This window comes from Pseudonaja textilis, chromosome 2 (genome assembly GCF_049901715.1).
Source record: "Pseudonaja textilis isolate UNSWEBS1 chromosome 2, rPseTex1.2, whole genome shotgun sequence".
Lineage (NCBI taxonomy): Eukaryota > Metazoa > Chordata > Lepidosauria > Squamata > Elapidae > Pseudonaja > Pseudonaja textilis.
This window is the reverse complement of record NC_141991.1, coordinates 138,733,184-138,746,878: the sequence shown is the minus strand read 5'-3', so window position 1 is coordinate 138,746,878 and position 13,695 is coordinate 138,733,184. Positions and strand designations below refer to the sequence as shown.

The following is a 13,695-nucleotide window of genomic DNA, read 5'->3' as shown; positions in this document are numbered from 1 at the left end:
CTGGAGAAAGTTCGTTTTGTTCATTTTCCCCCTTTTAATTCAGATCTGTACGTGTGTATGTATCTTCTCACTCTTCACCTCTCATTTTCTCCACAAACCCCTAGCTCTCTTTGAAGACTCTTGAAACAGCTTATGCTTTGAGCTGGATGTCCTCTTTAAAAATATATATTTATTATAAAATTTGAAAAGTAAATTAAAAACTAAAAGAATACAGAATAAGAAAGAAAACAAAACAAAAATCTACATGAAAAAGAATGAAAAATTTAATTTTCTTTAGAACAATTATGAGTACAAAATTACCTCATACTTTATGATTACAAAAAGTCTTTTTATTATAATCTACTTTGGTGAGGGGAGGAATAAATATAAGTAGAAATTTACCTCTTACTCCTTAGTTACAGAAAAATCTTTCTGCTATAATCCATTTCTTCTAATTATCCAAACCATAAATCAAAAGTTCATTTTTTTCTTTTTCACACAAAAAGTCTATTAGCACTTTTCAGTCTACAGTGAATGTAAATATTGTCTTTTCTCTAACCAAGGAAGTCAATTTAGCCATCTCTGCAAATTTCACGATTTTTACAAACCATTCCTCCACTCTGTATAATATTGAGTCTTTCCATCTTTGTGCATGTAATAACTTTGCTGCAATTTTCATGCATGAAAACTAAAGTTTTATGATTTCCTTCCAGTGGTTTGTCCAACATTCCCAAAAGATAATCCTCCAGTTTCAATCATATATTAATATCTAAGGTCTTCTGAATTAATGTATATATTTATATCCAAAACTTTCTAGCTTTTTTACAGAAAAAAGCTTGTGTTTCAAAAATGATAAATGTTCCTTCAAATTGTTCATATTTCCAGGATACATTTGAGATACATTTATACATTCTAGATAGTTTCTCTGGTGACATATGCCAATAATACATCACTTTATAAAAATTATTTCAGCCATGTATTTTCCCATTGTTCCATTTGTATACCACAACCAACATTTTGACCCCCACTTTTTTTTAACATCCATTTACTTCTTCTGTTTTAAAATTTTCAATAAAAGTTTATAGGTTTTGAAATGACATGCTCATCATTTGTACCCAGTTCTATTTCAAGCTCACTTACGATGTTCAAAACCATAAATTCTTTTGTTTATTTAAACCTCTCTAGTAGTATATAAGAAAACCATTGACACTATATCCCTCAGCTACCAGATCTTATTTATTTATTTATTTAGTCAAATGCTTAGACTATAATAGAAATAAGAATAAACATAAGTTTAAATACATGAAATAGGAACTAATAATTATATCCTTCTGCCTTTGTTTCAGTGGTGCATCAGTTGTCAAAACAGATACAGTCTGGAACAAAAACAGCACTCTAGGTAAAAGGTTCATCTTAATCACTGAAATTCTCCCTGGCAAGAAGTAGGCCTTTTCTCTGTTTTAGGTCAGCCTACCTGATGGACTGCAGCAGACCCAGGATCTAATGATTTCCGTTTTCTCTCCTTTTCCAAACAAGAGAGTTCTTAACTTGACAGGGGGATTTAAACATTGAAAGCCCCAGATGTGAGTGTTGCAGTGAAACCTACACTCAGAAAAAAATGAATCTCAGTGGGTCTAATTGTTTCCAGGAGGTGGGTGAAAAGAGAAAATAACATTTTGAGACTGTGCTGGATATTGATCACACTGATCTTTTTCCCCGTAAGCAGACTTCACTTTTTTTCAGATAATATTGTTTATATCCTTCCCATATTCCAAAGAGTAAAAAAGTACCTAAGGACATATCCAATCAAGATATAAATATTTACTTACAAAATCCCCTTCCCAATCTTATCTGATGATCTTGGGGTTTTTTTAAGTGATCAAAGTCTGTATTGGATAGTGTTGCAGATTAAAATGCATTTTTAAATATATATTTGGTAATATTATATCTAGGAGAGGGATAGACAGAAATGTACAGAAATGATATTTGGCCTCTGCAATGACTTCCTAGAGAATTTTTACTGGAGACATTTCATGAAATCCTATGAAAATAGTGACAAAATAATGTGTAAAGAATACACACAAAATCGCTGGTCGGGATGCTTTGAAGGGATCCCCTTGAATGAATTGGTGGACTTGTAAGTCAACACAAAAGTGAACTTAAATCATTTTCCTTTCAAAGCAAAACTGTGGTAGAGGACTACATAACTTTAGAGAGGAATGTTATTGTTTGTTGGTATTCAGCATGCCACTCAAAATCACAGAATTTTAGTTGCATAGCCTTATAAATCTTGGTAATAAATACACTAAATAATAAGACAGGACAGACAAGTAATTGTGAAAAGTTGGTCATCATGAACTACCACTTAAATACAGTTAGTCCTCGGTTTACAACCAATGGCACTGAAAAAAGTGACTTATGACCAGCTCTTGCACTTATGACCAGTGCATCATCCCTGTTAGATCGGGTAGATCGGTTCCCACAGAGACGTGAGACCCAAAGTGTACATTCAGCTCTTTATTTCAATGTTAAGACCTGTACAAGGTCTTGGAGCCGCGGCAGCCCTTCATATAGGGATTGCTCGCGGCTCAGCAGCCAATGACAGGGCTTTGAATCTCCCGCGATCGGCTCGGCCAATCGTGGTTGATTCTTCACGTGCCAATCATGGCCGTTCAGTTAACCAATCGGGTCACGGTCCGTGTGGACCAATCTGTATTCAGTATTTGGAGTATGCTGATATAGAACACCCCCCCACAATCACATGATCAAAATTTGGGCGCTTGGCAACTGGCATATATTTTCAATGGTTACAGATTTACCTGGGTCATGGAACTACCATTTTCAACCTTCTCAGCCCGCTTCAGGCAAAGCAAAGTAATTGGGGAACGGTAGGTTCACTTAGTGACCATGTGATTCATTTAACAACTGCACTGATTTGCTTAACAATTTTGGCAAAATGTAAGCATGACTCACTTAACAAACAGCTTTCTTAGCACTGGAAATTCTAATCTCAATTGAGGTTATAAAGTCAGGACAACCAGTATATCATTCACCCTTTCCTCCTTGAAGCGATGCTATTCAGAGTTGCAGAAATAAAACCAAATCAACTGTATAGCATAGTGAGAAATGCTACCCCTTGCACCACTGACTTCCTTAGAACAACTCAGTAGAAAAACACTCAGTGCAGAAAGTCATGTGGTGTCAAAGTATATAAGATATTTTTCTTGGTAGTGCGATGTCTGAGACACACAACACACTCTCCAAGCTAACATAAGAGTCTCTCTGAACCCCACTTTTCCCCTCTAACCCACTTTATGACTTTAGATATTGTGGAAATCCGTGTCCCTTGATGATGGCTTTTTGTGCTTTGCAATCTTATAATGTTGGCACAGTTCGGTGCCATGGAACATTCAGGAATTTTTTTCACTTCACTTTTTTTATTGCTGCTAGTAGCCAAGCATTTGCAAGCAAGGAATTCATGGTTGTCCTCCATTTCCTCTCCTTCAATTATGGAGAGGGAGGAAGTTACAATGATGATGGTGATTAGATAGACACAGCTGTGAATGAAAATTCAGTTTTGTTATTTTAAAGCCAATGTGGAACAGCACACTCATTTAGAGAAGATTTATTTTAAGAAATGTTCGAAATGGTCCGTGAGACCTTCCATATTGCATGGGGTTGCAAAGTTGTATTTGTGGCTTTCAATGTGGATTCTGCTATAAACACAGATGATAAAGTACAAGGAACCCTTTATACTCCTCCAACTTCTCCCACAATTATAATGCTATGCATTGATGTAGGTTTTTTTAAAAAAAAATTGTTACAAACAGAGGATACTGCATTGTATTCATGGATATGTGAGAAGAAAGCCACAGTTGTGTGTGTGCATGTGTATGTGTGTGTGTGTGTGTGTGTGTGTGAGTAGCAGCACAATGGAGCACTGGAAACAAGGGACTTTAGCATACATTCCGTTCTGAATTTATTCTCTAGGGTACCTATTTCTCATGCAGTTTAATAGCTAACCAGAAGATGGCACTCCCTGATTTACAAAGAGTTCTGGAGGTGCCAAAGTGGCAAATTTCGGAGATCTGGCTAAACAATTTCACACAATTTCTAAATAGTTCTGTTTCAGAGAAGACCTTGTGAAAAGAAAGGCAGCATTCGTCCTGAAGAAAGCAAAATGGAGCAACGCTTTATCATACCCTGGGTTTTCCCTAAAAAAAAAAAAATAGAGGAGACCTGGATTTTTTTATATTGTCCAGGATTGCCATCACCACCCACCCATCACCACAATTCTCTTTCCCTAAAGGACGGTGTTTCTGAAGCTTGGCAACTTTAAGATGTGTAAACTTCAACTCCCAGAATTTCCCAGCCTGCTTAGACACACTGGTCAGGATGACTTGCAGAAGGCTTTGATGTATAGAAAATGCAATGCAAGATAAAAATAGCAACAGGGCAGAAGAGAGTGCCAAGTTGCTGTACATACCTACATTGAGGAGACACTGTAAATGCATTCGCTCCATTTCTAGCCCTTGTCTTTGTCTCCAATGCATGTTTTGTCCTTTGATGGCTGCAAAAAAGGGCCAAGGGCCCTACTACCAGTAATTACAAGTTCCCTTGCAGAGGTTTGATTTTGCATTCTTGATGGTAATGTAAGGCATTTAAATCAGGTTTGCCACTAGCCACTTCTCTATTTAGCCATAGTTAGTTAAAAGTAACTTCATATAAAGCTATAGTTTGGATCCCTCCCTCCCTCCCTCCCTCCTTCCTTCCTTCCTTCCTTCCTTCGCCATGCATTAATATAAAAGAATAATTATTCTTGTATTAATATTCATGTAACAGCTAGGGACAGATTTAGAACATTCTTAAAATACAACTTAGATTAAAAATAGCTTAAAAGAGCAACAGTTGCAAGCAGGCCCCACAGTTGAAGGTTTACACATCTCAAGAAGTACCTTTCAATCATCTAATAAAGACAATTCTAGTTCAACTTTCCATGGGTATAAACATTCAGGGTAGTGTAATCATAATTTTGCAAGTGTTCTGTATGCTGTCCTTGGTTTGAAAAGCCAAACCTTTCTCCAACAAGGTCATCTACAGGATCAGAAGGGTAAGGTTGCATTTTGCAGCATATGCAGTTGGGACAGAATTGCATCTGTTTGCTTGCTTTGAACCAATCAGTGTCACACTACTAAGCATCCGGTTCTTGGCTGTTGGAGCTGTGAACAAACTTGTTCTCTCTCTCTCTCTTTCCACAGTGACAGACAGACAGAGACAGAGAGACAAAGACAGAGACAGACAGATTTCAGAAGGAATGTTTAATCTGTGTATTTTCACACACTCAAGCCACATGCACACCGATTTCTTAAGGAACAAATGCCTTGGGGTAATTCCCCCCTCCCAAAAGAGAAAATAAGATGTGGGTGCTGTCTAGTTTTTGAATAAAGAAAACATTATTTTTGAAGACCTGTTTTTCCCCCCAGGGGCTGGCTCAGAACATGGGGGCAAGCCAAACATAGGTGTGTTGTGTGCTGTATTGTGACTCTTCTAATTCAGTGTCTTCTGCCTGCGTATTAGAGGATTTCTAAGAGTTTCATGCCTCCAGCAGGAAATGGAATTTGATGACCATTCCTTGCTTTAGGAGGGTAAGGAAAGGGGCTGGGAAACATATCTGCAAGGGGGGTGGAAGAAAGAAAAGGAAGAGAGGGAGGGGAGGGGAGAGGAGAGGAGAGGAGGAGAGGGTGTGTTTCTGTTCAGGCTCCAGAGCCCAGACTCCCAGGTTCTACATAACAAGCAGGGACATTTGGAGCTCTGCTCTGCAAGTGGTGAGGCAGGGGTGCTGCTGATGGAGGCCAGCTCAGAACCTATCACCAGCTGAACAGCGGTAGAGTTGTCAGCCACAAATTTGGGTGCAGAGAAAGCATGAAGGTAAGCAAGAAGCAAAGTGTGTGTGTGTGTGTGTGTGTGTGTGTGTCTTTGACAGTGTATGGTCCCTATCAGGCCCTTTCTTGGAGCTCCAGGAATGTTCAGGAGAACCCTTCTTCTTACTTCAAATGATGGGCAGATGCAGAAAGAGATTCAGAGTTTGTGTATTAATATAAAAGACCACATGATGGGCTGACACCAGTTTAGAAGGAAGCTCTGTTGGTAAGGGGGGAATGCGATTTAGCTTGTGATGAAGGCAGCTTGCTGGAGAGATGGAGGGTGTTGGGTTTTTTTTTTTAACTTTTGTCCTACATTTTTTAATATCTTCCCCCTCCCCTGCAAAGATGATTAACATTTTTTAAAATAAAACTTTTAAACAGCTCAGTTCAAGGTTCATGTGCAGAGATCTGTATTTTAAATATAAAAAAGTAAGAACTATTGTGCTGCGTCAGTCCAGTCCACCATCTTAGATGTTGACAACCTGTGGCACTGGGTTATCATGGCCTATGATGAGAAATGCCGGGAACTGAGCAATGCTTGGAAAGCAACAGGTTGTTATATTTATCATCCGTCCTGTCCCATCAAGAAGAGGACAGCCCCTCCCTTGTTCTATGTTAGCATTTAATGTTTGGATTTATAGGTACTCCTCATTTAGTGACTGCCTTGTTGGGTAACTGTGATGAAAAAGCAACAACCAATTTCCACATTTACAATCTATGGCAGGGCTGAAAAGTTGAAATACGATCATAAGCACAGTCCCAGTTTCATTTAGTGACTGCTTTATTCAATGACCAAGTTGGTAGCCTCAACTGTGGTCACTAAATGAGAACTACCTGTATATATCTGAAAACCGAAGCCTCTGGTTACATCTGTCCTCTTCCACAAACCTGTTTGAATCCAGAAACAAACAAACACATAGTAATGATATAGGATCCTTTGCGGCTGTTGGAAAAGTTGGACTAACGAAACATCTGTAATGGTGTGTCCATTTTATAGGGTTCTACTGGACCCAAAGCAGTAATTGCTGAAAGGTTGAAATGTGAGATGAGTTTATTGCATAGTAATAGAACGACATCCAGTAATGTTATTAATATAAGGACATTATATTTTATCTTGAGCAGATCCTCTAGAAAGATTCACCATTCATTCCTTATTAACCCAAGTCAAAAGGCTAGGCACTTGCTAGGCACCATAACTAAAAGCAAGCTGTGCACTTGCTTTTAGTAATGGTGTCCAGATATGGTTCTTTATTCTTAGCTGCCTCTTTTGCTCATTTGGGCTCTGGTCAAGAGGTGATGAGCAAGGAAGTGACAGAACAGCACTGGAGGGAAAGAGATAGTGAGCAAATAACTTACAAAGACAGCAAAGTGAAGCTTACATAAAAACTAGAATGGAGATGTTTGGGGACAGTCCCACCTCTTAAAAATGTGTACCATTTTAATATCCCGAAAGAGGATAGAAGAGAACCAGTGTGCTTCTACTTTACAAAACTATTTTTGTTTTCTTGCTCTGAGTGTATTTGTACTTGCCATATGCAAGCTAATGGTTGGCGGTTTTCACAAATCTGGAAATGTTCCAGAGTTATAATCAAAAACTACATGTATGTAAGTTTGGAAGAGGCACTATTGAAAACCATACCATAGTAGAATGGCTTTCCAATGGTTCTCGTAAAAAGTGCCATGAGAGGAATGGAGCAACAGTTTAAGACTTTAGCTAGAGTCTAGATAAAACTAATTGTGATCATCTACTTTAACAGGAAATGTAAACAAGCTTTCAATTTATTCTAGTTCTCCTTTCCCTCAATTCTTGAAGCTATTTGTAGAGCTTGGCATTTCATCCCCAGCAGGTGGCGGTAAACTTTGGCCGGTCCCCAAAATGGCAAGCAAAAGCAATATCTGGAAAGTTTGTGGAGGGGAGACTAGCAAGAAATCCAAGGACTATAAGCTAGAGTAGGAAGTAGGAAGAAACTTCCTGGTAGAAGGTAGTGGCTAACAAGTGAGTTTCAAGGGGAAAAAAGATTATTTATTTTTGTATATTTGAACTTGAATATGACTTGAAGGATTTATTTTACAAGACTATCATAGGAAGAGTGAGTTACTGTTATCATGGTTTGTCACACAGTCAGCCGATTGTTAGATAGGATTTGGCATTTTTACCTGCCTATTGAGTCCTGGGATAGGCAGACGTTCGGTGGTGTTAAAGGTATCATCACAAGATGTAAACTGTTCCAAGTAGAGTTGCCTTTTGCAATTGACTGGTGATGATTTTGTCAATTCCAATGGTGTTCAAGTGGTACTCCAGATATTTCTGCACTTATTACTATTGGACTCTGGCCTTCCCACAAAGCTTCTTGCATTTCTGCATGCCAATCTTTTGGAAGCGAAGAGAAACTGGGAAAGCACATCTTTCCGGTTCAGTATGGCATCTAATTGGCTGGATCATCCTAGGTAGCCAGAAGTGCAGTATCGGCTTGCAGCTCTGCCAATCCTTCTCCACTCAGTGTTGAGCTATGTCTCTCCTCTATCATCTGATAGTATGCTTCTAACAATTCCTTCAAGTTACTCGATGGGGATTAATTTCTCTCTAAAGCCATTTTCCTTGAGTTCCCTTGAAGTTAAACATGAAAAGGGCAGGATCCTATGGCATTAAAGATTAGAAAAGGAAGAGTTACATGCCAGAAAAAGTTCACTATTTCCCACGGCCACTTTCACAATCATTCTCATGAGATAATCCCAGATTGATTGATTTATTTAGCGTATGGCATACAATATCAGGGGAATCTACAAATGCTAGACCCAGTGCAGTCCTGACAGACTACATTGCTAGTTCATTCTGTTCGGCGTTTGTGTGCCTATCCTTAGTGCATCACAGGGGGAAAAGTAGCTTATACCAGCTGATTAGCAGCGGTAGGGTTGCTGGCTCTTTGGGCTCCTTCACTGATCTAGTCTCGCCCCGCCTTACCTTGCATTGCAGGTCCAGTGTTGGCTTCTGCTTTTTCCATACACACGAACACAGCTACGTTTTTCCCACCAAAGTGGTACCCATTTATCTACTCTCAATACCGCATGCTTTTGAACTGTTGGATGAGCAGGAGCTAGGACTTGATCAATGGAGCTCATTCTGTCTCGTGAAGCAGGGCTCGAATGGCCAGAGTGCAGACCATTTCTGGCCAGCAGTTCCAGTGTCATTAAGCCACCACAATAAAAGTGCAGCAGTTCCCTCTTAAATAGTCTCAGAAAGTAGGATATTCTCATCACAAGAGGCATGTAGCTTAAGTTCTTTATAATAATGCATACCTTAAACCTACTGAACCAATAAAGGAGAATATTTGTAGCCCAGGTTTGAAATGGGGGGTCCTTGGTGCTCTCTGAGCTTGGTTGATTTCTTGCAGACATTTCATTATCAGAACTAGGTAACATCATCAGCATTAGCATTAGCACTAAAAATCAAATGAGCTCAGAGTGCACCAAGGAGCCCAGTGCTGAACTAATTTTGGCACTTGTTTATTGAATAAAAGCTTTTGTTCTGGTTTGAAAGGGCATTGTTCAAAATAGTGCTGCTACAATTCCTGAATTGTAGTACCAATTTTGGGTTGTGTAATGGAGAGGCACTATCTAATTCTTTCAGGAACCAATTCTCAGTTAAAATTGAAGTCAGCAAAGATTCGCTTGGTTTAAAACCATGATTTGCTTTCCAATAGCCATGATTACTCCAGGTTTGGGTGTACAGATACATTGGACAAGTTCTAACACATTCTGAAATAGTCTTCCCCAGACTGGTGTCTTCCAGTTGAGCTCCCAAATTGTGTAGCTCCTAGGCTTCTGAGATGGGAAACCTGAGAAATGATGCTCAGTCCAGATGGACAATTAAATTGCTGTCCAGTAATCAAGTGTAGGTGAAGAGCAGTTAGAACATCCCAGGTGTGGTTTTAGCTGGTTAGTATGGCATAAAAAGTAAAAATGTTGGGATCATAATAAAAGAGACCAGATTCAAGTTCTCTTTTAGAAACAGAAGCTCACTTGGTGGTCCAATCACTCTCCACCCAATATATCTCTCTGAGTTGCTGTGATTAAAAAAAATTGGAGGATACATTGTCTGTTACCTGAAGGAATGGCAGGATATACTGTAAATCTAACAGCAGGAGGTCAATCCTGAGAAACAAGAAATTGTATCTAGCGGTACTAGGAATTGATTCTATCTATGCCTTGCAATATTGGAACTCACCCAAGGGCAGTAACAAATACTTAACAATGACAATTAGTTATAATTGGAGGATTGTTTCAGGTTGCATTCTGGTTAGATGATCCTGTCTTCCACCCCAGATACTGGATAAGCTCAGTCTCATTGGGGAAGACTGAGGCAGTTCCATTCTGTTATCTCCAAGCCAAGAGTGTAAGAAATGCATGTCATCTCAGATAAATCAATGTTCTTTCATAAGGATGGGTATGTGGTTAGCATTTATTCAATTTCCAAGCTTTCCTAACTTGGTGAACACTGTCTCCCATAATTCACTGTCAGGATGGTCCGATAACAAAATGGCAACTATCAAGCTGGAGAAGATTGGTTATCAACATACATACATGCAGAAAGATAGCTGTTCACACATTTTATCACATTGGTCATTTTATCACATGGAACTTCTTATTTCCAGCATTTCTCTCATACCAAGTTCCTTGGTAAAGTAGTCTGCTTCTAGTTCATTGTAGCATAATACTTTCTCCTACACACACACACACACACACACAAACACACACACAGGGGAGGGAGGGAGAGGGGGAAAGAGAGAGAGAGAGAGAGAGAGGTCTGATTTTTTAAGAATTATATTTTTTCCCATGTAGCACTGGCCAAGTTCACAGTGGTGAGATTTTACCTGTGGTGTGGACACCCTTCCCCCTTGCTCTAGCCAAGTGGAGAAGTCAACTTTGGGAAATTAGCCAGCCCCAATTCTTTTGGCTAGTTGGCCCTGCTCATCAGTTTATCATCTCAGCCAAATAATTGGATACGTTTTTAATGAGCTATGAGTATAATCTCTGCAGCACTTCATGGAATGGATATAGTGCTCTCCAGCCATTTAGTAATGCTGTGATAATGGATGCCTAATAGTATTTTAGCTTACAGATTGAGGAGGCAGAAGAGAGGGTGATTTGGTTTGGAATCCTTCCAGGCGAGATTTATTTTTCCATGGCCTGCGTTGCTCATGGAGTTTCAGAAGAAATCCTGATGATTTCATCTTCCAATGACAATTGTCAGGTCTTTTCCCAGCACTTCTTCCATAATCCTTTCTTTCGAAGAGGAGGAAAAAAGTATTAAGAGCATAAGCAGTGTGCTTTTTATTTATGGTGCCCAGGGTGGTCTATCAGAAGCTTCCTGTACCAGAATATGTATGTATATATGTACTTATGTATCATATGTATGCATGTATGTATGTATGTATTACAAATTAATACTCCAGCACTTTAAACAATATTTGTATTCACGCCTAACCCCTGTCCAAACTGACAACATTCTTTTTCAGCTTGTTCTTGGAATGCTATCTTTATCTTATCCCTTGTGTATAAATGAGACAGGCTTGAGTTATTGTATCCATAGCTGTAGCCAGTGTTATTTTGCTCCTTATTCCAAACTCCTCCAAGGTATGTAAAATCAGTTAGGCTTTGTCACCCATCACTTTCACTGGCAGTGACCTGGAAGAGAAGCAATAAAAACAGACCATGGATTGGCAACGGGGACAGCAGATTTCATGTCCATATAATGCTTGAGGATGGATAATCCTCAGAGTCAGTTAGGTGAGGTGTGCGATGTGGAAATTTAATAAACAAACAAACCAATAATGCTATTGCTCCTCAGTGGAGAAAGATCTTTAGGAACTAGGTTTTTGTTTTCAGTAAAAAACCCATCCATGGTGATGCAAAAACCATGCTCTTAATCATGCTAGCACTGATGATGTTACCTAATTGGGTAATGAAACATCTGCAAGAAAACAGGCCCAGAGAGCACCAAGGATTCTATAGTTCAACCCTGAGCTATAAATATTCTCTTCCATTGATTCCATGCTCTTAGTTATAAAGAGTTAAGAGTCCAAAAAATTGTGACTAGATGATAACTGAATGGGGCTCCAGTGTCTTTACACACACTGCGGATATAACCACTGGCTTTTTCCTTTCCACTTTTCTTGTAACAGTACCAGTAGTACTACAGATAACAGTAATATTTTACCATTGTTGATGGCTGTAATCCTTAAATGCTTCTTTGGACGTTGTTCTATAGACTTCTTTGGTTCAACTGCAGAGTTATGGATTTACATCCAAAGTTTTGAAATAAAAAGTTTATTGCCTACATGACCCAGCAGGATTAAGTTACTGCGAGAAGCATGCAATCTCCAGCTATGTATTAGGAGACTGTCTTCTCATTGTCTATTTGCTGAGATGAAGATCTGGTGCCTTTTCGGATGTGATATTCCTCCCACAGGAGAAAATCTATGCTGTAGTTATGGTCATGGCAATGTGACGAATTGTGCAGACAAGGGGAACTGACAGCTCTTTTTGAGTATTTCCTTGGGCATAATCTGTGATTTCTCTGTGTCTACTGGATAGCAGTCCCTTTTGGAGAAGATAGTATCCCCAAGTTAGAGCTTACCAACGAAACAGGTACTGCCAGCAAATCCAATTGTCTACAGTATTTAGAGACAAAAGAAATTATTTGACAATTTGTAACCTAGAACTAGTCTGAACATTTGACTTTGGAGGAGAGGGGGTTACTCCAGAGGTGGTATCCAGCAGGTTCTGACCAGTTCTGGAGAACCGGTAGTGGAAATTTTGAATAGTTCAGAGAACTGGCAAATGCCATCTCTGATTGGAGATTTTACAGTATCCTTCCCCTGCCAAGCCACGCCCACAGAACCGATAGTAAAAAAATTTGAATCCCACCACTGCATTACTCATCTTTGTATAATTTTGCCTTCCAGTTAGGCTGGAGTTTTTCTGTCTTTGCTCTGTTCCTTCACTCCTTACCTCTTTTTTTCATCTAAAACATTTTGGAAGTATAGTAGTTTTCCTTATCAGACTATGGAAGGTCACAAGGGACAAAATTCCTTATAGGTATCTTGCTTTTATTAAGGCTCAGTGTGGAAGAGACATAAGGCTTCCTTTGATCCCTCTCTCTAAGGTGCTTTCTCAAGAGGCAACTGGACTTTGCTTTTTGCTCAAAGACATTTCAATTCTCATCCAAGAAGCTTCTTCAGTTCTGAATGAATGGTGAAGAATGGAGGGATTTATATTCCTTGCAGTCATCTGGTCGTTAGCACTCTTTCTGAGAATAGTTGAGGCCGCTTGGAGGTTTATCTGTACCCTCACCTGAATAATGGAAATGTGTATGGAATCTTCTTGGAACTGCTAAAAGGACGTGTTGTAAACAGGAGATAGATGGTCATGTCATATCCCTGTTGAGAGAAGGCTATTCAGTTTTAACAAGGGTCTTCAAACTTGATAGCTTGTGGACTTCAACTCCCAGAATTCCTGAGCTAACATGACCGGAGGAGGAATTCTGGGAGTTGAAGTCCACAAGTCTTAAAGCCGTCAAGTTTGAAGACCCCTGAGTTTTAATATAGATGGCTTCTTTGACCTCTCTTTCAAACCAAATCCATTCTCCACCATTCATTCAGAATTGAAGAAGCTTCCTGGGATAACGATGACCTGGATGACTGAGAATCTCCATAGACAGGCCTCTCTATAATGGTTTCCTCTCCATATACTGTGATTATTCCAGAGTAAGAGATGGAACCATGCATAGGGC

At 39.3% G+C, this 13,695-nt stretch overlaps 1 protein-coding gene across 4 annotated transcripts in view; it reads left to right on the top strand.

The window, feature by feature from the left end:
• TNS2 (tensin 2) overlaps positions 1 to 13,695 on the top strand; it is a 139,167-nt gene that overhangs the window by 25,380 nt on the left and 100,092 nt on the right. Inside the window, exon 1 of one of the 4 annotated variants that reach the window (XM_087925469.1) lies at positions 5,829 to 5,907. The exons of the other annotated variants lie outside the window; for them this stretch is intronic. Within the exon in view, the coding sequence (XP_087781595.1) occupies positions 5,902 to 5,907 (6 nt within the window). The 5' untranslated portion in view covers positions 5,829 to 5,901. Of the gene's footprint in view, positions 1 to 5,828; positions 5,908 to 13,695 lie in introns of those variants that run through there. 4 annotated transcript variants of the gene reach the window in all.